The sequence below is a fragment of the Hemitrygon akajei genome, unplaced genomic scaffold (genome assembly GCF_048418815.1).
Source record: "Hemitrygon akajei unplaced genomic scaffold, sHemAka1.3 Scf000062, whole genome shotgun sequence".
Taxonomy (NCBI): domain Eukaryota; kingdom Metazoa; phylum Chordata; class Chondrichthyes; order Myliobatiformes; family Dasyatidae; genus Hemitrygon; species Hemitrygon akajei.
In genome coordinates, this window is record NW_027331948.1 from 5,300,717 (window position 1) to 5,320,966 (window position 20,250).

Sequence of the window (20,250 nt, forward strand, 5' to 3'; positions counted from 1 at the left end):
ACAGGATCAATGGACAACAAACTAAGTAAATGCAGAAATAAATAAATCTCAATAAATAACGAGCATGAAATAAAAAGGGTGTATTGAAATGAGTGACGTTATCCAATTTTGTTCAGGAACCTGATGGTTAACCGGTATCTGGTGCTCTTGAGCCTGGTGGCGTGAGTCCTGAGGCTCTTGCACCATCTACCTGATGGCAGCAGCGAGGAAAGAGCGCGGCCTGGGTGGTGAGAATCCCCAATGATAGACGCTGCTATCCCACGGCAATGTTTTAGGAGGTGTGATCAAAGTTTGAGAGGGATCCAGCCGAGATATACTCGACCGAATCATCCCCCACCACCGCGTTGGATTTTCCGCTCAATGGCATTGCTGTTTCCACACCAGACCGCAATGCAGCCAATCAGCACTCCAGAGCCCTGAGTAGTTTGCCAATATTTCTGATGACATGCCGAATCTCGGCAGACCCATGAGGAACTATAGGCGACGCCGCGCCCCTTTGCTACCATACCGGTATGATAGGTCCCGGACAGGTCTTCTGGCAGGATTTTAAGGTTTATTTGTGAGTGAAGTACAGGAGCTGAGATTGGATATGTGACAGGCTGCTTGTAAGTAGGTAACACGGAGAAGGTAGGTAAGGGTGTATAAGCCTGCTTGGGTAATGGAGTGTTCATTAAACACAGATGATACTGCACGAGAAATGGGTTATGTGTGCATGAAAGCTGGAAAGGGGACTAAAAAGAGTGGTAAAATATTGTATGTTATTAGATGAAGAACTTATGAAGTTACGCCCCGCTCCCTAATCAATAAATCAATCAACGCATCCTTACCTACCTCGCAAACGGATGCTCTGATCCCGCCGTTCTAATACAATGAATTTTGCACTGGTGCGAGGAAAGAGTTAAATTTGATTCCTCTTTGCCATATGCCAAGACATGTAACAAAAAACATCGATCTTTGTTAGACTTTTTTTCAGTCTATAAAGTGGGAATATTTTGCGAGAGTACAGCAAAGACCATTGCACAGTGATGTTTTGCAACTCAGCGTGAGTACGTTTATAGACTGTACATGTCCATAGACGCACTTTCCCGATGCTAGATACGGAAATCATGATCTATTCCAAATATACGTGTTGTCCTGTTTCTAAGTGTTGTATCAAGTACAAAGTTTCCAAGAGATAAAATGGTACAGAGTCTGATAGGGTAATACATAACTCCCGGGAAACTAGTAAAACGAAGGCTCATGAAGTGGGAAACAGGAAATAAACGACAGTCTTGGAGAGAGAGAGAGAGAGAGAGAGAGAGAGAGAGAGAGAGAGAGAGAGAGAGAGAGAGAGAGAGAGAGAGAGAGAGAGAGAGAGAGAGAGAGAATTTCGTATATTGCTTACATTCCAATATAACAACTTCACTCTTGTATTAATCACCCTTTTCGATCTTGTCCACCAGTTACATCGCAACTTATTCCACTCCTGTGGTTTTGCCCTGTCCTTCCTGACCGTCTTATTAAACGCTCCCTCTGCTTGCTTACCTACTGCCCTATCCTCCGTCCGTTCAGTCAGTTTCCCTTACCCCTCTGATATTCACCTGTAACCCTGATACCTCTAAGCGAGCAGACTATCTCAGTGGCTCGAATGCATCCACAGAATCTCATGTTCACTTCTCTGACTATCAAATTCCCGACCACAACTGCAGCCCCCTTCTCTCCCACCCCCTCCCAATCCCGTCTGAGCAATCGTGTCAGATTCAGAGAAAGAGACACGATCGCTGTCGCTACACTGGTAGCTCGTCCCTCCCCACAGTTTCCAAAGTGGTATACTGATCATTGAGGTGGATCACGGATGTAATCTACACTGGCTGCTCATTTCCTACCAGCTCCTGACTCACTCAACTGTATGCCTCGTAAAACTTTGTGGAGATCATCTCCTTGCAGCCCTTATCTTTCAGCTCCTCAGTGTCCCTTTTGACCGGACGATCATCGAGCTGCAATTCCAGTTCCTTATTGATTTCTATGAGGAAATGCTGCTCGGTGCACATGCTAAAGTTGTCATTATCCGGTAGAATATCAGGGAATATCAACATCTCATAAAAAGGAAACACATCTGCACCGGGACCATCCGCACTAACAGAGGAAGAATGAAGAATACACTGATCAGATACTTGCTCGACAAAGCTTGTTCTCGATGAAGCCTTTCCATTCTAGCTAGAGAACATCTGCAGATGCTGGAAATCCGAGCAACACACACACAAAATGCTGGAGAAATTCAGCAGATCAGGCAGCATCTATGGAAAAAAAAATAGTCGACGGTTCGGGCCAAAACCCTTCGGCAGGACTGCAGAAGAAAAGTTGAGGAGTAGATTTGATTGGTGCGGAGAAGGGAGAGAGAGAGGCCAGGCGATAGGTGAAACCCGGATGAAGCAAAGAGCTGGGATTTGATTGGTGAAAGGGACAGAAGACCATGGAAAAAAGAAAAAAAAATGGGTGAACGAGGAGCACCAGAGGGAGGGGATGGGCGGTCAAGGAGATAACATAAGAGAGGGGCAAGGGCATGGGAAATGGTGAAGTGGGAGTTTGAAAAATCGACACTCAGCTCGGAGGCTACAAAAACAGAAAATAAGGTGTTGTTCCTCCAGCCTAAGTGTGACATGATCCCGGCAGTTGAGGAGACTGTGGATAGACAGATCGGACTAGGAATGAGAAGTAGAATTCATTTGGGTGATCCCGCTGGTTCCGGCGGACAGATCGTAGGTGCTCGGTGAACTGGTCACGCCGTTTTACAGGAGCCCACACCGGGAGCACCGTACAGAGTGTCGGCTTATCTGAAAGGGCAGTTTGGGACCATAATTGGTAGGGCTAGCTGTAGAACTTGTTTTGTTTACAATGATAAGTGCCGGGAGGGAGATCAGTGCAGTAGTAAAACACCTCAAGAACGTGTGAACAGCTTTATTCTTATTCACCCTCACGGTCCCGGGAGTAGCCTGCTCTCTGAGTCCCAATTCAAATGTGCAGTTGAACAAAAGCTGAAAGCCCTCGAACGCTCTGTTCGTAATCGCACACAGGCCTCTGAATTGCCTCCAGTCTCGCTCCCGATTTGATTGGGACATCGGAAAATTAAAAACACATATATAACTCCATAGGAATCATGCAGACCTCACAGAAACATCGTTGTGATAAAACCTCTGAGCTCAGTGCAGTTCATTTAGGAAGGGTGGGAAATGGAACTGGAAATGAATTTAGTGGCTGCACCTGGAATTTAATTTACAGTCCTCACCATTTCTAAATCCTGGTACAGCAAGAGTATTTACGAAAAGGTAACAATGAAGAATCCCCGGCAATGTTTTTAATGCTCAGCAGTACCCGTGAAGACTTGGAGGAGGATAAAAGTCTGACGGCGAGAGGCTGGGGGAGAGAGAAACGGGAAAGAAAGACGGGAAGAGTACGAGGGAGAGACACTAGGGGAGTATGAAAGGAAGACAGTGAGAGATCGAGGTGGACAGAATAGAAGAAGAGTAGGACAATGGGCTGAGAGGGACGGGGAAAGAGCGATGCTGGAGACCGCGGCTGGGAGAATGAGAATCGGGGAGAGAGACGGGTAGAGATATCGAGGAGAGTAGGAGGGAGAGAGACTAAGGGAGCATGAATGGCAGACATTGAGAGATCGAAGGGGAAAGAATGGAATAGAGTGGGATAATGGGCTGAGACGGACGGTGAGAGAGCGATGCTGTAGAGAGTGGCTGGGAGAAAGAGGATCCAGGAGAGAGAAGTGAGGAAGACGGGGAATGAAACTGGAAGAGAAGAGACAGGGGAGAGAGAGACGTGGAGAGCGAGATTGTGGTGAGTGGAAATGGGGGAAGAGACACTGAGGACAGCGAGAGACACGGGAGAGAGTGAGAGAGACTGGGGAGAGCGAAACCGATTTGGGAGAGCGAGAGGGAAAGGGAGAGAGATGTTGAGCAGACAGGGAGACCAGTGGGAGAGATAATGGAGTAAAACTGAGAGAAAGAGAGAGTAAGAGCGAAGAGAGTCTGTGTGGAGAGCGATCCAGAGGGGAGGGTGTAAGGGGCAGAGAACTTTGGGAGCGAGAGACCGTGGTTGGGGTCCCGGAAGATTGACTGTGGGAAGAGGGGGGGGGAGAGATTGTTTTAGAGATTGGCCCTAACCCCCAGCTCACTATGTGTGTGCTGACCATGATGACAATTGGTTACTGCATGTTTGCCTGAATGTGTGTCGGTCGCCTCATTGACTAAATCCCCAAAGGTTTTAACCACCTTACTGCTCTTTGACCTAAAGTTTCCTCCTCCTTGTTATCCACACGTCTGAGAATATCGCCATACCAACTTCCGAATATAATTCGCTCTATCAGTCTCTCTCTTGCTCTCACTCGCCTGCTGTCTCTCACTTCGGTTCTCTGTTGCGCTCCCTCCCGGCGCTCCATCACCGCTCAATTGCTGACAGCAGTCATAAAGGTATGTGCCTTTACGGTATCGTGATAGATGTTGTGTAGCCGTGCACCCTCCCGCTCTGGCAGCGGCTGTAGTAGTATCTGCATTCTTACCGTACGGGGTTTTGTGTTCTAAAGCTCAGTTAAAGTTCTCCAGCTGGAAGACAGTTGAAGGTGGCAGAGGGAATGAGAACCTGTAGGTAGAGAAGGAGGAGAAAAAGAGCGTGTACGTAATGACGGGTCACAACAGGAGCAGGAGTGTTTCACACAGACGAAATTATACTCAGGGATCAGGCAGTGTTGTCAAAATCGAGAAGCAGGGGTAACAGGCTCGCCTGAACTTTCAATTTAATAAGAGAGGGATAATTTATGCAAAGGAAAATTCTATTGATAAGAACAAACAGGGGCCGACACTATTCATTGGGATTCTGAGTTTGTATGTGTCGTTTTTGGTCTTCGAGGATCTGAGAGATTTTCTCATGTTTGCTTTGCATCTCTGTTCATCACATTGTTTGCTTTCTAACTCTTTTCATAAAGATCCGATTCAATGGGTATTTCACCGCATTCTTCAGTTCCTCCCTGAATTTGCTCTGAGTCAGTCCGTAAATACAAGTGTTGGTGCAGGAACTGAGAACCTGCAGCATCGCTGAAATATCTTCTGCGATGTAACAGGGGTCCGGAACAGAATAAACACAACTCATTGAAATTCGTTGATAGATATAAATTACCACTTGTGTTACCCACAACAATATGAAACTACCGGATATGCTGAAGAGCAAAATGATGGATTTGCGATGGTTCGCCATTTCCCGGTCCCTGTCAGCCTCTCCACTCTTTTGTCCCCGGAGCCCTTTACGGGCTCGACTGGCCGCTAGAATCCGCCTGACAGTCAGTATATTGAACAGCAAAATCAGAAAGAATGGGGCACAAGGGGTTAAAATGCGGTGAAACAATTCAAATGCGGCCCATGCCGGAGAGTTTCCGAAACCCGATGTAAGAGCACAATACCAGGGAAAACTATCAATTGGTACCATAGACTCGTATGCAAAGCCCCAGGGTACACATTTCAAACAGGCCAGCACACTCACTGTCCCGATCACCACAGCCGCCGTTCTCTCGGTGCAATATTTTGTTTTCAGCTTCTCGCAGCAAATAGCCACAAATCGATCGATTGTGAAAGCGACAGTCAGCCAGACAGAGGTCGCAGTGCTCGCAAATACCAGCCATCCGCCGAGATTGCACAGAGGAGTGATGAAAAGGAATGATCGGGGAAAATAAAACGATGCAGTCCACCCCAGCAGCGGATCGGAGATAACTACCAGGAGATCGGCCGTTGCCATTCCCACCAAGTAGCGAGTGACACATTTGGAGAGAGCGCACTTTCCCCGGGACAGGATCACAATCGCCACCAAGTTCGCTGCATGAGAGAGAGGGAACAGCAAGTTGAGAAAAAGAATTCCTCACATTGGCTAAATTGTTACTACCAAAAGATCGTTTTATTGTTACACCTAACTCAGACAACATTTCAAGTACAACTGCAGACGATCAATTCGTTTAGTCTCAGCGGGCTGTGCAAACCCAGTATTCCCAAATACAGGGCAGCTGCTACAAGACCAAAGCACATAAACCGGAACATCAAATTATTGAACATAAACAGCTGGAAGAACGCTATCGAACCCATTCAATTCCACAGACGTTGGCCAATTCGCTAAATTCCTGCAGCAGTTTGTTTTCGATCCGGATCCCAGAATACACATTCCCGGTGTTTCCATTCCATTCCTGAAATGCAGAACACCGGCACTTGACAGGTGACAGTGGAAACCAGCGACAGAAGCGATCACAATATTATAATTAAACTTCAATTCCCACCAACGGCAGGTGACACTGCGGCCTACCGGGAATTCCAAAGGCTGAAATAAAAGGACAGTAGACTTCCTCTATTCGCCAGATGAGAGAATAATCCATTTCAGTGAGAATGTACGAATTCGGTTACTCCCGAATTCACAGCTCGGGCAGACACTTTGAGCTGATTTCGTCAAAACGGCCCTGGTTTATACAAAGTATCGGTCTCCTGAGATATGGTTACATCCCTGACTAACTTTCTTCATTACAGCTACTTGAACAAACACATCAATTTAAAATTATTCTCTCTGATGTAAGTATTCGGCCGATCGAAGACAACTGCACCAAAAATGCTTGGGCGTTATCTAACCAGTGATTCATCTGGAGGAAATAATGCGGGAGCTCTAATGACAAAGACTGACCTCATTACCGTGCAGTCACATTTACAGATTTCAGGGATTTGCTGACTAATTGTACATCTGCAAACGAAGTGCACCGCCACCGCCTGACCGACACCGAACTTCTGCTCCTGCCGTTTCCCATTTTGAACTGCCCTTCAGTGCTTCAACACCTTCCTGGCCAGATACAAATATGCACACACACACACACACACACACACACACACACACACACACACACACACACACACACACACACACACACACACACACACACACACACACAAACAAACGAAACATAGATACGAACAGAGATATAACAGCCAGATGAACGTCGTGTTAGCAACGGACAAATGAACACGTTGCTGATGTAGCAAAAATACGAAAACATCTGCAGATGCTGCAAATCCAAAGCAACACACACGATGTTCTGGCAAATCTCTCCTGAGTTCATCCAGCATTTTGTGATTTTGCTGATGTAAAATAATTGTATAAACATCACAAATCTGTCAGAGGTGTAACGAAAACTGAGAAAAAATGCTTCATGCTGCAAATAAGTGGGCATACCGGAAACTAATTAAAAATTAGTCTCCCCCAGTGTAAGAAACATCCTCTCCCAATCTTCTCTATCTAGGCTGCTCAGTATTCGATAGGTTTCAATGAGATCCCACTTCATTCTTCTAAACTCAAGAGAGTACAGGCCCAGAGCCATCAAATTTTCTCATTGATAAACATTTATTCCCATGGACCTCTATAAACCCTCTCCAATGCCAGCGCATCTTTTTCTTAGATAAGGGGCCCAAATCTGCTCACAGTGCTCCAAGTGTGGTCTGACCAATGGTTATAATGCCCCAGGATTACATCCTTTCACTTATTTTATAGTTCTCTTGAAATGAAAGCGACCACAGACTCAGCCCTCAAGTTAACCATTAGATAATCCTGAACAAGGAGTCCCAACTTCCTTTGCACCTCTGATTGTTAAATTTTCTCTCCATTTAGAAAAAAGTCTATGCCTTTAATCCTTCTACCAAAGTGCATGACTATATATATACACTTCCCTACACTATATTCCATCTTCTCATTCTCCGAGTCTGTCTAAGCCTTCTGCAGATTTTAGCTTCCTGAACGCTACCTGCCCCTCCAACTCTTTTTGTGTAATACTGAAACTTGGCATAAAGCCATCAATTCATTCATCCAAATCACTGACATATAACGTAAAAAGAATCGGCTCCGACAAAGTGGCCCTGTGGAACACTGCTATTTGACTGCAGCAAACCAGAACAGTCCCCATATTCTCACTCCTTCTCTTCTGCCAGTTAGCCAACCTTCTGTCTATGCTAGTATCTTTCCTGTAGTGCCGTGGGCTCTTAATTTGATAAGCAGACTCATGTGAGGCACCTGGTCAAAGCCCTTCTGAAAATCCAAGTAATCAACATCCACAGATTTTCTGTTGACTATCCTGCTTGTGATTTCCTCAAAGAATTCCAACAGATTTGTTAGGCATGATTTCCTCTGAAGGAAACCACTCTGATTTTGCCTGCTTTATCATGTGCCTCCAACTACACTAAAACCTCATCCTTAATAATAACTCCAGCACCTCCAACTACTGAAGTCAGGATGATTGGCTAATAATTCTCTTTCTTTTGCCTTCTTCCCTTAAAGTGTGGAGTGATACTTGCATTTTTCCAATCTTCCAGAGCCATTGTAGAACCTAATGATTATTGAAAGATCATGACTAATACCTCTACAGCCTCCTCTGCTACCTCTTTCAGAACCCGAGAGGTAGTCCATCCGGCCCTGGTGACTTATCTAACATTCAACCTTTCAACCTCCAAAGCAACTTCTCCTTAGTGATAACAACAACACTCAATTACACCCCCAATATTTTTGGATTTTTGGCATGCTCCTAGTGTCTTCTACAGAGAAAACAGACAGAAAATACGTATTAACTTTGTCTGCCATTTCTTTTCCCGCATTACTACCTCTCCAGCGCAATTTCCCAGTGGCCCGATGTCCACTCTCGTCTCTCCTTTTCTTTTTATATTTCTGAAAAAATAGTTTTGGCATCATCACATTATTGGCTAACTTATGTTCATATTTCATCTATTCTCTCTTTCTGACTTTTAGTTGCCTATTGTTAGTTTTTAAAAGCTTCGCAATCCTCCAACTTCCCACAATTTTTGCTGCATTGTTTGTTCTCTCATTTCACTCTATGCCGCTTTTGACTTCCGTTGTCAGCCACAGTTACCTTTAGAATACTTGGGGATGTATCTATCTTGCGCCTTCTGAATTACTCCCAGATACACCAGCCATTGCTGTTCTGCTGTAATCCCTGGTACTGTCCCCTTCCAATTAAACTTGGCCAGCTCCTCTCTCATGCTTCTGTTACAGTATTCATTTTTTTCCACTGAAATACTAATATATCCGACTTTATTTTCTCCCTCCCAATCTGCAGGTTGAATTTATCATATTACGATATCTGACTCCTAAGTGTTCCTTTACCTTAAACTTCCTAATGAAATCTGGTTCATAACACAACAATCAATTCAGAATTGCTTTTCACCTGGTGGCCTCAACCACAACAGGTTCCAGAAACCCAACTTGAACGCTTTCTACAAATTCCATCTCTTAGGGTTCGGCACCAAAATGAATTTCTCAATCTACCTGCATATTGAAATACCCCATGACTATTGTAACATTTCCATTTTTATTTGCCTCTTCTGTCTGCTGTTGTAATTTGTACCCCACATCTAGGCCACTGTTCGAAGTCCTGGATATAACTCCCATCAGGGTCTCTTTCCACTTGCAGTTTCTTAACTCTATCCACAAGGATACTCCATCTTCCAATCCAATCTTTCCTATTTCTAAGGATTTGATATATTTTTTTTTACTAAATAAGCCACTGCACCCCCACTACTTACCTGTCTGTACTTTCTATACAATCTATCTTTTGACGTTAATCTCTCAACTATGAATTTCTTTCAGCCACGATTCAATGATGCCCACAATGTCATAACTGCAATCTTTAACTTCTACCTTGTTCCATATACTGTACAGTCTGTATTCAAATATGATACCTTCAGACATGTATTCCTTGCCCTCTTGATTTTGCCACCATGTTAGACTTCAACTCATCACAGTGGCTGCAACGTTGCCCTATCACCTTCTTGTCCTTCCTCACAGTCTCACTACACGCTGCCTCTACTTGTATACCATCTGCTCCGTCTTCAGACCTATAATTCCTGTTTCCTTCCTCCCTGCCTAATTAGTTTAAACCATCCCCCACAGATCCAGCAAACCTGCTGACAAGGATATTGGTGCCACTTGGCTTCAGGTGTCAACTATCCTTTTTGTACAAGTCATAACTTCCCCTCTTAGGTTATTAGTTTCAAGAAAATTAGACCATCATTGTTTAATGTTCTCATGGGTTTCATAACTAGGGGAAATCAACAGTGTTAAACCACCATTAACATGGATCCTTAGCATTCTGTTTTGAAACACATGCTGTTGATCTGACGTAACTCAATCCAAGATTCTTCTCTCCTTCCGGGACTTTGCTTCATTTCTACTTCTGACTGCAAGTTTATTGGATTGGGTGTTTGTTCCTCCTGTAGGAGAGGAATGATCCTCTGCATCTATTTTTCTTGCGTCATTTCTGGGATTTCTCTTGTTCATATAGTTTTTCCTTTTGAAGCACGTGCACTTAGCGGAACCAAGGGATCAGAGGTTTCCCATCATTTTAAGTGCATAAAGGTGGACCAATCCTATAAAATCATGTTTGCAATGTCGGGTATCAACATTTTCATTCAGTTAGGTAATAGTATTTAACTATTAACTATTAATTCATAATTACATACGTAATTTTGTACGTACAAAACGTGATCTCTGTGATTTCTGTTTAAAAATTAATCCTTCAGAAATAATCTTTTTTTTTTTACAACGGATGGTCTTCTGTCTTCTTCCTGGTGAGGCTTCAATTAGAAATCCTTTATTGCTTGTTTGCTAATATTTTCTCCTTTTTCTACTATTTTCTATGTTTAGGCCGCTTCAATGCTAACTCAGAGGGAAAGGATGGCTAATTTAACGCAGACAAATTCATCTCTCAGCAACCTAACATACATTGAAAGAGGAAGCGCTTACAAAACAGTTGAACTAATCTTCATTGTGATTGTAGCATTATCTTTGAGTCTGGTGACCATTATCGGAAACATTCTGGTTATGCTTTCTATCAAAGTAAACAGACAGTTACAAACAATTAACAACTATTTTATTTTCAGCTTAGCCTGTGCTGATTTGATTATTGGTGTGTTCTCCATGAACCTTTACACCATTTACATCGTCTTTGGCTACTGGCCCATGGGCCCAGTGGTGTGTGATTTATGGCTGGCTCTAGATTATGTTGTTAGTTCAGCATCTGTCATGAACCTTCTTATCATCAGCTTTGACCGATATTTCTGTGTGACAAAGCCTCTCAGCTACCCTGTGAAGAGAACCACCAAGATGGCACGGATGATGATTGCAGCTGCTTGGGTGCTGTCATTTATCCTGTGGGCTCCTGCCATTCTCTTCTGGCAGTTCATTGTAGGTGGGCGGACAGTTAAAGAAGGTGAGTGTCATATACAGTTCTTCTCAAATCCAGTTGTCACTTTTGGCACTGGAATAGCAGCCTTCTATCTACCAGTTATTACCATGACTATTTTGTATGTGCACATATCCCGTGCTAGCAAGAGTCGGATCAATAAGGATAAGAAAGAGCCAGAGTCAAACAAAGACAACATTTCTCTCAGGCTAGTGCGAGGCAAAATAATGAAATCGAATAATAACAACATTTCAAGTGTACCTGTTGAGATGCAGAATGTCAAAACACAGAACGGCAAGGCAGCTGGTGAAGTAATGACGGATCATTGTGGCCAAGGAGAGGAAAAGGGGGTCTCAAATGAGTCGACTTCCCTCAGTGTCGTCCCTTCCATCCAGACGGAGGAAAGAACGATTGATGAGAGCTCAAACGTCTCCAGTGCACAAAGGCATTTTAGCAATGGCAGCTCCAAGCACTCCAGCATAAAGGTTGTCACGAAATCCCAAAAGAGTGACTACTGTGCGACCACAATTGAAATGGTGTCAGACAACAGCACCAAGAATGATAAAGACAGAGAGCTCGCCGCAGCCCACAAGATCATTAAAATGACAAAGACCTCTGCTGAGAAAAAGAAGGGAGCTGTAACACGGGAGAATAAGGTGACCAGGACCGTCTTGGCTATTCTGCTGGCATTTATCATCACCTGGACACCATACAGTGTCATGGTACTCATTAACACTTTATGTTCAGTCTGCGTTCCTAACACAGTATGGACTATTGGATACTGGCTCTGTTACATCAACAGTACTCTCAACCCAGCCTGCTATGCACTGTGCAATGCTACCTTCAAGAAAACCTTCAAACATCTTCTCTTCTGTCAATATAAAAACATTGGTGCAACAAGATAAAATCAACAAAAAGTTCGTCTCCATGAACATTTTATACATGTTATAGATGAATTTCATAATGTTTATCATAAATGTATGTAAGTAAAATGTTCAACACGCCAGTTATGGCTGAAATAGATATTATCTGTAATATGGTGAAAGCATACTTCAGTTATGGCCTATGAATTTCTAATTTATGTTTAAATGAAGAGTGTGCTGATTATTATAATGTTTCTGTTTGAAGTCGGAAATGAATCTGCCCACATTTCAAATATAGTGCATTCCAGTTAATCGGGGGACACTGGGAATTGGACATTTTGGCCCGATTAAATGGTTGCCCCAATGAGGCGATGTTTCCTGGAAATAGTTAACAAGGTATTAAAAAAAGACAAACTACCATTTAATTAAGTAACAAACTATGTATTTAAAGGAAATACAGAATTAATTAGAACACAACCAAATTCACTACAGTACATAAAACTGTATTAGTTCCTAATTATTATGCTGAAATTCATTAAGCATACACTGACATGTTCTTTTGATTGACTGTAAATAAGCAAAATCAGCAGAGACACCAAGTGCAGATAGTGGACAGCTTTCAAACAGTGCTGGCGATGATTGGAACCTCCAAATCCTCATTTTAATTGTAACATTCAAAATGATTGTTGATACCTTTAAATTAATCATAGTACCTAACTGGATGATGTATTGAAATTGTTTCATTTCATCCCAACCGTTTCTGCCATCCGCAAGCCTGAATGCTTGAAACCGCAGTGAGCAAAACAGTTCCATTTTGTATTACTGTTTATCACTTGCCTACGATCAATGACAAAATTCACTGCTTTTTGAATACGAGCACACAAGTGATGCCATTTAAAACGGTTGCTTGAATTACAGCGTAGTGTATAATGGCTACATAACTTGCATGTGACTGACACTAGTTAGAACCTGTTTGACAACAGATTCCTTTCCCAATTAAGTGGCATAGTTTTCCAAATAAACAAAGAAATCCAATATATTTTTCATTTTTTTTTTCATTAAGTATTGTCCGAAATAAGCGGCTGCCCCAATTAACCAATGGCAATTAACCATTTGTCTGAATTATAAAATTCAGCATAGGCACATTTAAGGGGTAATGTTTATTTTTATAATATTACTCAATATCAAAAATTGTATTTTGTCCGTCTAATAACATTGTGTTTCTAATGGATTCATACTTCATTAACTTTTAGTTTGTAGTTCTAATCGGTTGCTTCGAAACTTGAACACTTGTTATAAGGGGAGCGTTGGTGGCGGACCCAAATGCAAGGCACAGCCACTAAGGTACTAGGAACAGGGATAGGTGTGTCAAGAAAGCAAGGAAAGTCAGGAATAAATGACGCTTGATATTGGCACAGGACTTGGACGAGACTAGGATTCGGGGCCTAGGACTGGGACTAGGGACAAGGGACCCGGACGTGGAACTTGGAAGTTAGAGACTGGACAAGGATCCGAAACCTGGTTCTTGACTCGGGCTGGAACCCCGGGTCTAGGCAAGGACAAGACGCGGCCACAGGTCGTGGCGTGGATACCGGACTGGACGTGAGACTCCAGGACATGACTGAGGAACTCCAGCAGCGGGGTGGGGGAGGTAGCCCTGGGCTGCGCGAGGTATTAGGACAGGAAGAGGCACATGGACGGGACAAGGGACACCAGCACAGGACGAGGGACCACCAGTACCGATCTGGGCGAAGTACTCCTCGGGAGGGCGAGGCAAAGGACGGGATGAGGCTCATGGACGGGACGAGAACATGCAGCGGCCACACGGCGAGCACAGGACGCAGTATGTCACAGCATTCGACTCACAGGTGAAGTGTCGCCTCACCTGGAAGGACGTCTGGGGCCCTGAATGATGGCGATGGAGGAGGTGTAAGGGCAGGTGTAGCACTTGTTCTGCTTACAAGGATAAGTGCCGTGAGGGAGATCGGTGGGAAGGGATGGGGGGTATGAATGGGCAAGGGAGTCGCGTATGGAGGGATCTCTGCGGAAAACAGAAACGGGAGGCGGGGGGGGGGGGGGGAGATGTGCTTGGTGGTGGGGTGCTACCAGTGCGGCCTTCTATACATTGGTGAGAACTGACGCAGACTGGGAGACCGTTTCACTGAACACCAACGCTCTGTCCGCCAGAGGAAGCAGGATCTCGCAGTGGCCACACATTTTAATTCCACGTCCCATTCCCATTCTGATTGTCCATCCACGGCCTACTCTACTGTCAAGTTCAAGCCACACTCAGCTTGGAGGAAAAACACCTTATATTCCATCAGGGTAGACTCCAACTTGATGTCATGAAGATTAACTTCTCTTACATCGTTAATGCCCCTCCTCACCTTCTTACCCCATCCCTTATTCATTCATTCATTCGTTAATCTATCTATCTACTTAATTATCCATCTATCCATCATATCTATGCATTTATTTGTTTGTTTATTCATTTATTTACCCCCCCCGTTTTTTCTTTCTCTCTTTTCTTTCTCGCTGTCCCTCAAACAATATTACCTGCCTGCTCTCCATCTTCCTCCGGGGCTCCACTCCCCCTTTCCTTCTACCCAGCCTCCCGTCCCATGATCCTCTCCCTTCTAAAGCCTGGTATCCCTTTTGCCAATCAACTTTCCAGCTCTGAGATTATCCCCTCCCCATCCTTTCTTCTCCTATCATGTCGGATCTCTCCTCCCACACCCTCTTTCAAATCTATCACTATCTCCTCTTTCAGTTAGTCCTGACGAAGGATCTCGTCCCGAAACGTCGACTGTGCTTCCTTCTATAGATCCTGCCTGGCCTGCTGCGTTCCACCGGCATTCTGTGTGTTACTTGAATTTCCAGCATCTGCAGATTTCCACGTGTTTGCATCAGATATCCTTTGTGCACCACTGTCGCATTAACCATCGTTCCACTGATCACCGTCTGTCAACCAGGTTTATAACATCCATACACTCAGTAGCACAGTTGCACATATATTAAGTCTTGAATCTATTGTTCATAGGTTGCACACAATTCAACAATGACAGGAACAGTATTCAAATAGTCTTGTAGAAAGCGGAATAATTCATTCCCTCTCATTCTATCCGGGATATTAGACAGGGAGCAGTAGTTGTAATGGCTGAGACATTGCATCACATGTCCTCACAGAGAGGCGCTGCTTCATGTTAGTGGGAATAACCTGTTGGGTCAATGGTTAATCCTCGGCTGAATGTCGATCCCTTCTCTAATTCTACTTCTCACTTAATCCACAATTTCTCCTGCTTTACCAAATGTATAACAATTTTACCAGTTTTTAAACAGAAAAATACATCTTTTACATTCGCCCGTGTCCCTCAAAACTTTTCTACTCCTGTGGGGTCCATTTCAGCTGGCCAAGAATCACACTATAGTAAAGTGGTGATGGAAAGGAATTGAAATGATGGCACCGACTCACTCAGTCTGTAATCAAATCGAGAGCATTATTTAGAGATGGGCTCAGCGGTGTACCTTTGCATGTGGAGTGACTCTGGGCATGCAGCCTGTACCTTGGGCTGCGGATGTACGAATTAGTCAGTAGGTCACAGAAAGGTTCGAGAAAAGGGGAGTTAAGTAAGCACTTTCGTGGATAAGAAGGTTAAAAAGGTGAAATTCTTGATTCCAGGAAACATGCGAGCAATGTCAAAGAGCATGGAGGAATCCACATTAGCCTTGCAAAGAGATTGGAGCCCATCCACTGCTTCACAGAAGTGCTGAGTAACTTCATTTTGGGTTGAAGACTCAGTGCCTCGCAGCTGATAACTCAGATCCCGATCCCGCAGCAGAGGCAGACTCCAACCAAGTGTACGTCTGTTGATGTGGAAGCTCCCATTTCCACTGTCTAAACTCAGGATGTTGCCAGTATGGTGGAAATAATAATGTTCCACAGAAATGACAGGATGTTGTAACAATACAGCAATCTCATCTCGTTCACAGTGCTGGGGTAGCTGGACTGTCATGTGCAGGGAGCAGCAGTGGCATTGTGCAGTAAAGACTGCATTCATTATCCCACCATTGTCATTCTGCCAGTTGTCTTGTCATTATGAGAAAGGATATCCAAGCCTCACAGGATAATCAGGAGCCCTTCACATTAGAAATGATGCCAATCTCGACGGGAGAATACAGTTCAGAGACAGCCTTCCAGACCCACAATTGCACACCAAAGCCATTTACAGTCTCCTTCACTAAAGTTCCTTACATTCAGCCCAGCCAGCCCTACCGCTGATTTTGCTCTGCATGAATCTCCTCCCAACTTGCTTCAATAATCCCATCCAAGTTTGAAAGGTCCAATGAAATGTCAGAGAAATGTATACAATATACATCCTGAAAAGCTTTATGTTTGTAAACATCCACCAAAACAAAGAAGTGCGCCAAAGAATGAACGAGTTAAACATGAGAACCCCAAAGTCCCCCTTCCCATGCATAAGCAGTTGCAAGCAATAATCCCGCCTTCCCCACCGACCACCAAGCAGTCGCCACCAAGCTGTCAAGTGTGAGCAAAGCTATAGCAAACACACAGACTTGCAGTTAAACCAAAGACTTCGGGTTTCACCCAGTTTTCGACATATCGCAGGTTCTCTCTCTCCCTAATAAGGGAGAGGGAGATGTCTCCATCAGCAGACAGATGAATTTCCTTCCTCACAAACTCTATTCAGTCTCCACTTAAGTGCGTCTGTATTACTTACTGTCGACGACTCCTGTCATGACAATTTTGATTTCTACCTTCTTACTTTTCTTTGGATAAGTAAGTTAGATTTTAGGTGACTAACTTGTTTTGTTGGCCTCCGTCCGCTCGAGCTGACCAATGGAGCTATTCTGTCGCCATCCACTTAGGTAAAGACACTAAGGGTAAAAAAAGTGTTCTTATTCCACTTGCCAAGATTGGATTGATAAAACCGGGTTGGAATATTTATTTTGTATTGGCTTGGTATTTCATGTTGCCGCTAAATACGTTTTTACAGAATAGTGAATGAGGATGTGTTTTACTGCTGCAGTTGGATGAATTGGTACTGAAATGGATGAGCATTCAACCTGGCCAAGCATTCTGCTTCTGTTTCTCTTTCTTCTTGTTCCCTTTCTGCTTCTGAACCCACACCCTCCCCACCACTTTTTCTTAGCGTCCAGCTGCTTGACGGGGAGCTGCTTAAGAAAAGCTGAACCCCAGTAAAGGGAAGCTTGTGTGGCACACAGCAGATATCGAACTATTGAATTAGCAAAAAGTACAGCACAGAAACAGACCCTTCAGCCCATCTAGGGGGGCCGCACAATTTAAGCTGTCTACTCCCATCGACCTACACCAGGACCATAGCCCTCTATACCTGTACCATCCATGTACCCATCCAACCTTCTCCTAAATGTTCAGATTGAGGATTCATGTCTCTCTTATGCTGGCGGCTTGTTCCACACTCACAGAACATACTGAGTGAAAAAGTTTCCCCTCATATTCCCCTTTGAATCTTCCCCCTTTTTCTTCTGCTGTGATTTGCAGAGCTCCTCCTGGGTGGTGTGGGGAGTAGAATCTTTGTTGCAGCTCAACAGTTGTTTGCTCTTTCACATTTTTTTCTAGTAGCCATGTGGCATTTTTGTGTGCAGGAATTCCTGTGTTGCAGACCATGTTGTAGGCATTAACCCTTGCACTCCCATAACTGCTTTTTGGTTAGTTGTGGTGGTTCAACTGCAGACTGCAGCAGACCATTATAGAATACTGCCATCTCGACAGCTCCAGGCACCATCATTTATTTGTGTCAATTCTCTGATTGGTCGTGCACTGTCTGGTCACCAAGAGGGTGTTTATTCCTTTTGGTCAAGGTACACCTAGATCAGGGGTTCCCAGCCTTTCATATGCCATAGTCGGAACCCATTAAGCAAGGGGCTTGTGGATGCCAGATTGGCATCTGGAGCTTTAATGTGATATCTGCAGAGTTGTGGTCTGATCACCCTGCACAGTGACGAAGCTGGCACAAAGCTATTCACAGTTTCCATTCTTGCTTCTCTGGCATTGGCGACTCTCACTTAGGAAGGTGACAGCCAGTGTATTGTCTCTTCAGGTTTGAGCTTCTAATTATGGCTGGAGAAGGTGACAGTTTTGAGTGAGACTGGTTCTCTTACTGAGTTTCAGAGAATTGTTGTATGAAAGCCCTTCTTCTGAGACACTTCCCTCACTGTCTCCCGCAGCTTCCTCTCTCATCAAACAACTTGTATTTCTCTCCATGTTCTCTGCTCATTCTGCACACAAAAAGAATACCACGCTCTCCCCCCCCCCACCCCACCAACATTATCTGGGAGAAACAGGTGCCTACAGAAGCCTTGAATTCAAGCCAAAAGCCTAGTGGCTTGGAACATCATTCCCTGTACACTTCCCAAGTGTAAACATTAGAAACAACCAAACCTTTGTGGATTTCCAGTTCACGAATCAGAAATAAATCAAATCTCTCAGCGTAGTCTCAACTAAGCTGGGATTTTCAAAAAATGTCTGAGTATTTCAAGATAGCCTGCTGTGCTAGAAGGTGTAGTGTTATCAGTGCAAGTGTCTTAGGATAAATAGGAATGCATCACTGCACTGTATACACACTTATCACAATGACGAAAGGAATGAACCTTTGTATCGGTAGAGCTGTCTAAAGGAATGAAAGATTTTATTGCCATTGCACATCAGGATATTTTGAAATAGCTGTCCAGTTTTGAAAAGAAAAGTCGGTACCGAGGAGTCTCGAAGCTGTTGATTGATTTCTGCTTGCTGTGAATAGGATGTCTCAGGGGCTTGATTGTTTCTTGAATTCTTAGACTTGGGCTAGTGCACAGGGATTGGTGTACCTGTGTTATGTCTTTTATTTATGCAGAAACCAGTTCATCCCAGTTATGACGGGGATTTAGATCCATTCTTCTTTCATGATGAAGAATGAGGTGAGGGCCTGGAGAAAGAGGGCAAGCAACTCAAAGAGGGAGAGGAAGGAACGAACACTAAAAGTCTTTGATAACTGCAAGGAATATTCAGAAGTAATTCATCCACCTAATCATCAATAAGAAACAGTGTATCAGGTATCTGTGTATCAAGAGTTATGTTCTCCCTGAAATCTGCCATCTGTTCCAAACATTGATAAAATTGTCATTGTTTTCAGTTGGCAGTGAAGGGACTGTACCTTTGTCATGCTGCAAATGTATGGAATTTTAATACCCACATATATTTGAGTTCCATTTACTAAACCTCAGGAAGAGATGCCACATGCAACATAAAATAATAAAGTTGTTATTATTTTAGTAAATGTTTTCAGAAAAATAATCTACCTTAAAGACTGCACAGTTAATTTATCTACTTCAATAAATATTGAGAGGAAAACTGTTTTGTGTCCAGTAACTTGACTGTATCCTTACTCAAAATCCTACGTTAAGATTTACAGCTCAGATTTATGGTCGAATAAGTAGAGAATACCACAGTATTTGTTGATCATGTCTTGTTTTAGAATATCAAAAACAAAATAGCTTTTGAACTATTATGTTTTTTTAGATTTTGAACGCTGGAAGCTATGCTGAATAATAGGTTACAAACTTCCCAATACCATTGATCAGCACACTCTTAATATATGTAATTATTTATCTTCTATGATTACTGCCTTGCTCGTAGACAAGGTCATTTGCAGAGTGCTTATTTCATTCAAATATGTGTCAAAGTGGAAATGCTTTTCCATCGGGTCAGTGCCAGTGAATAATTAACAATAACTTACTGTTAAATTTTCATGGGACAATAGGGCTCTAGTAAGGTGCCTGTTGCATCTTACTTTCCACATCATTGCCTTCCTTTAGTTTCTGTTCATTGTGATTGAATGAAATGAATGTAAAATTGACATGTATCACCCTCATCTTTTTGGTAACACTATCACGCTCTCTGATGTCTCTCTGACTTCTATTAACGTCATTTGACATATGTGTTCGTTAATACCTTCAATATGCATGCACAGAAAGTGTATTGACTTCTCATTTCATTGAGTATCATTATTTGAAATGACTGCCTTACATTGTGAATCCGTGAATGAGGCAAAATCTTCAGGATGGATTTTGGTCACTGTGGTATGAAAATTACAT

At 43.5% G+C, this 20,250-nt stretch overlaps 1 protein-coding gene across 1 annotated transcript; it reads left to right on the top strand.

Annotated features, from left to right (window-relative positions):
• The first annotated feature begins 10,746 nt into the window (after positions 1-10,746).
• LOC140721836 (muscarinic acetylcholine receptor M2-like) lies at positions 10,747-12,159 on the top strand. Its single transcript, XM_073036651.1, has one exon. It carries the CDS (start codon positions 10,747-10,749, stop codon positions 12,157-12,159), a length of 1,413 nt encoding a protein of 470 aa, XP_072892752.1.
• The last annotated feature ends 8,091 nt before the right edge of the window (positions 12,160-20,250 follow it).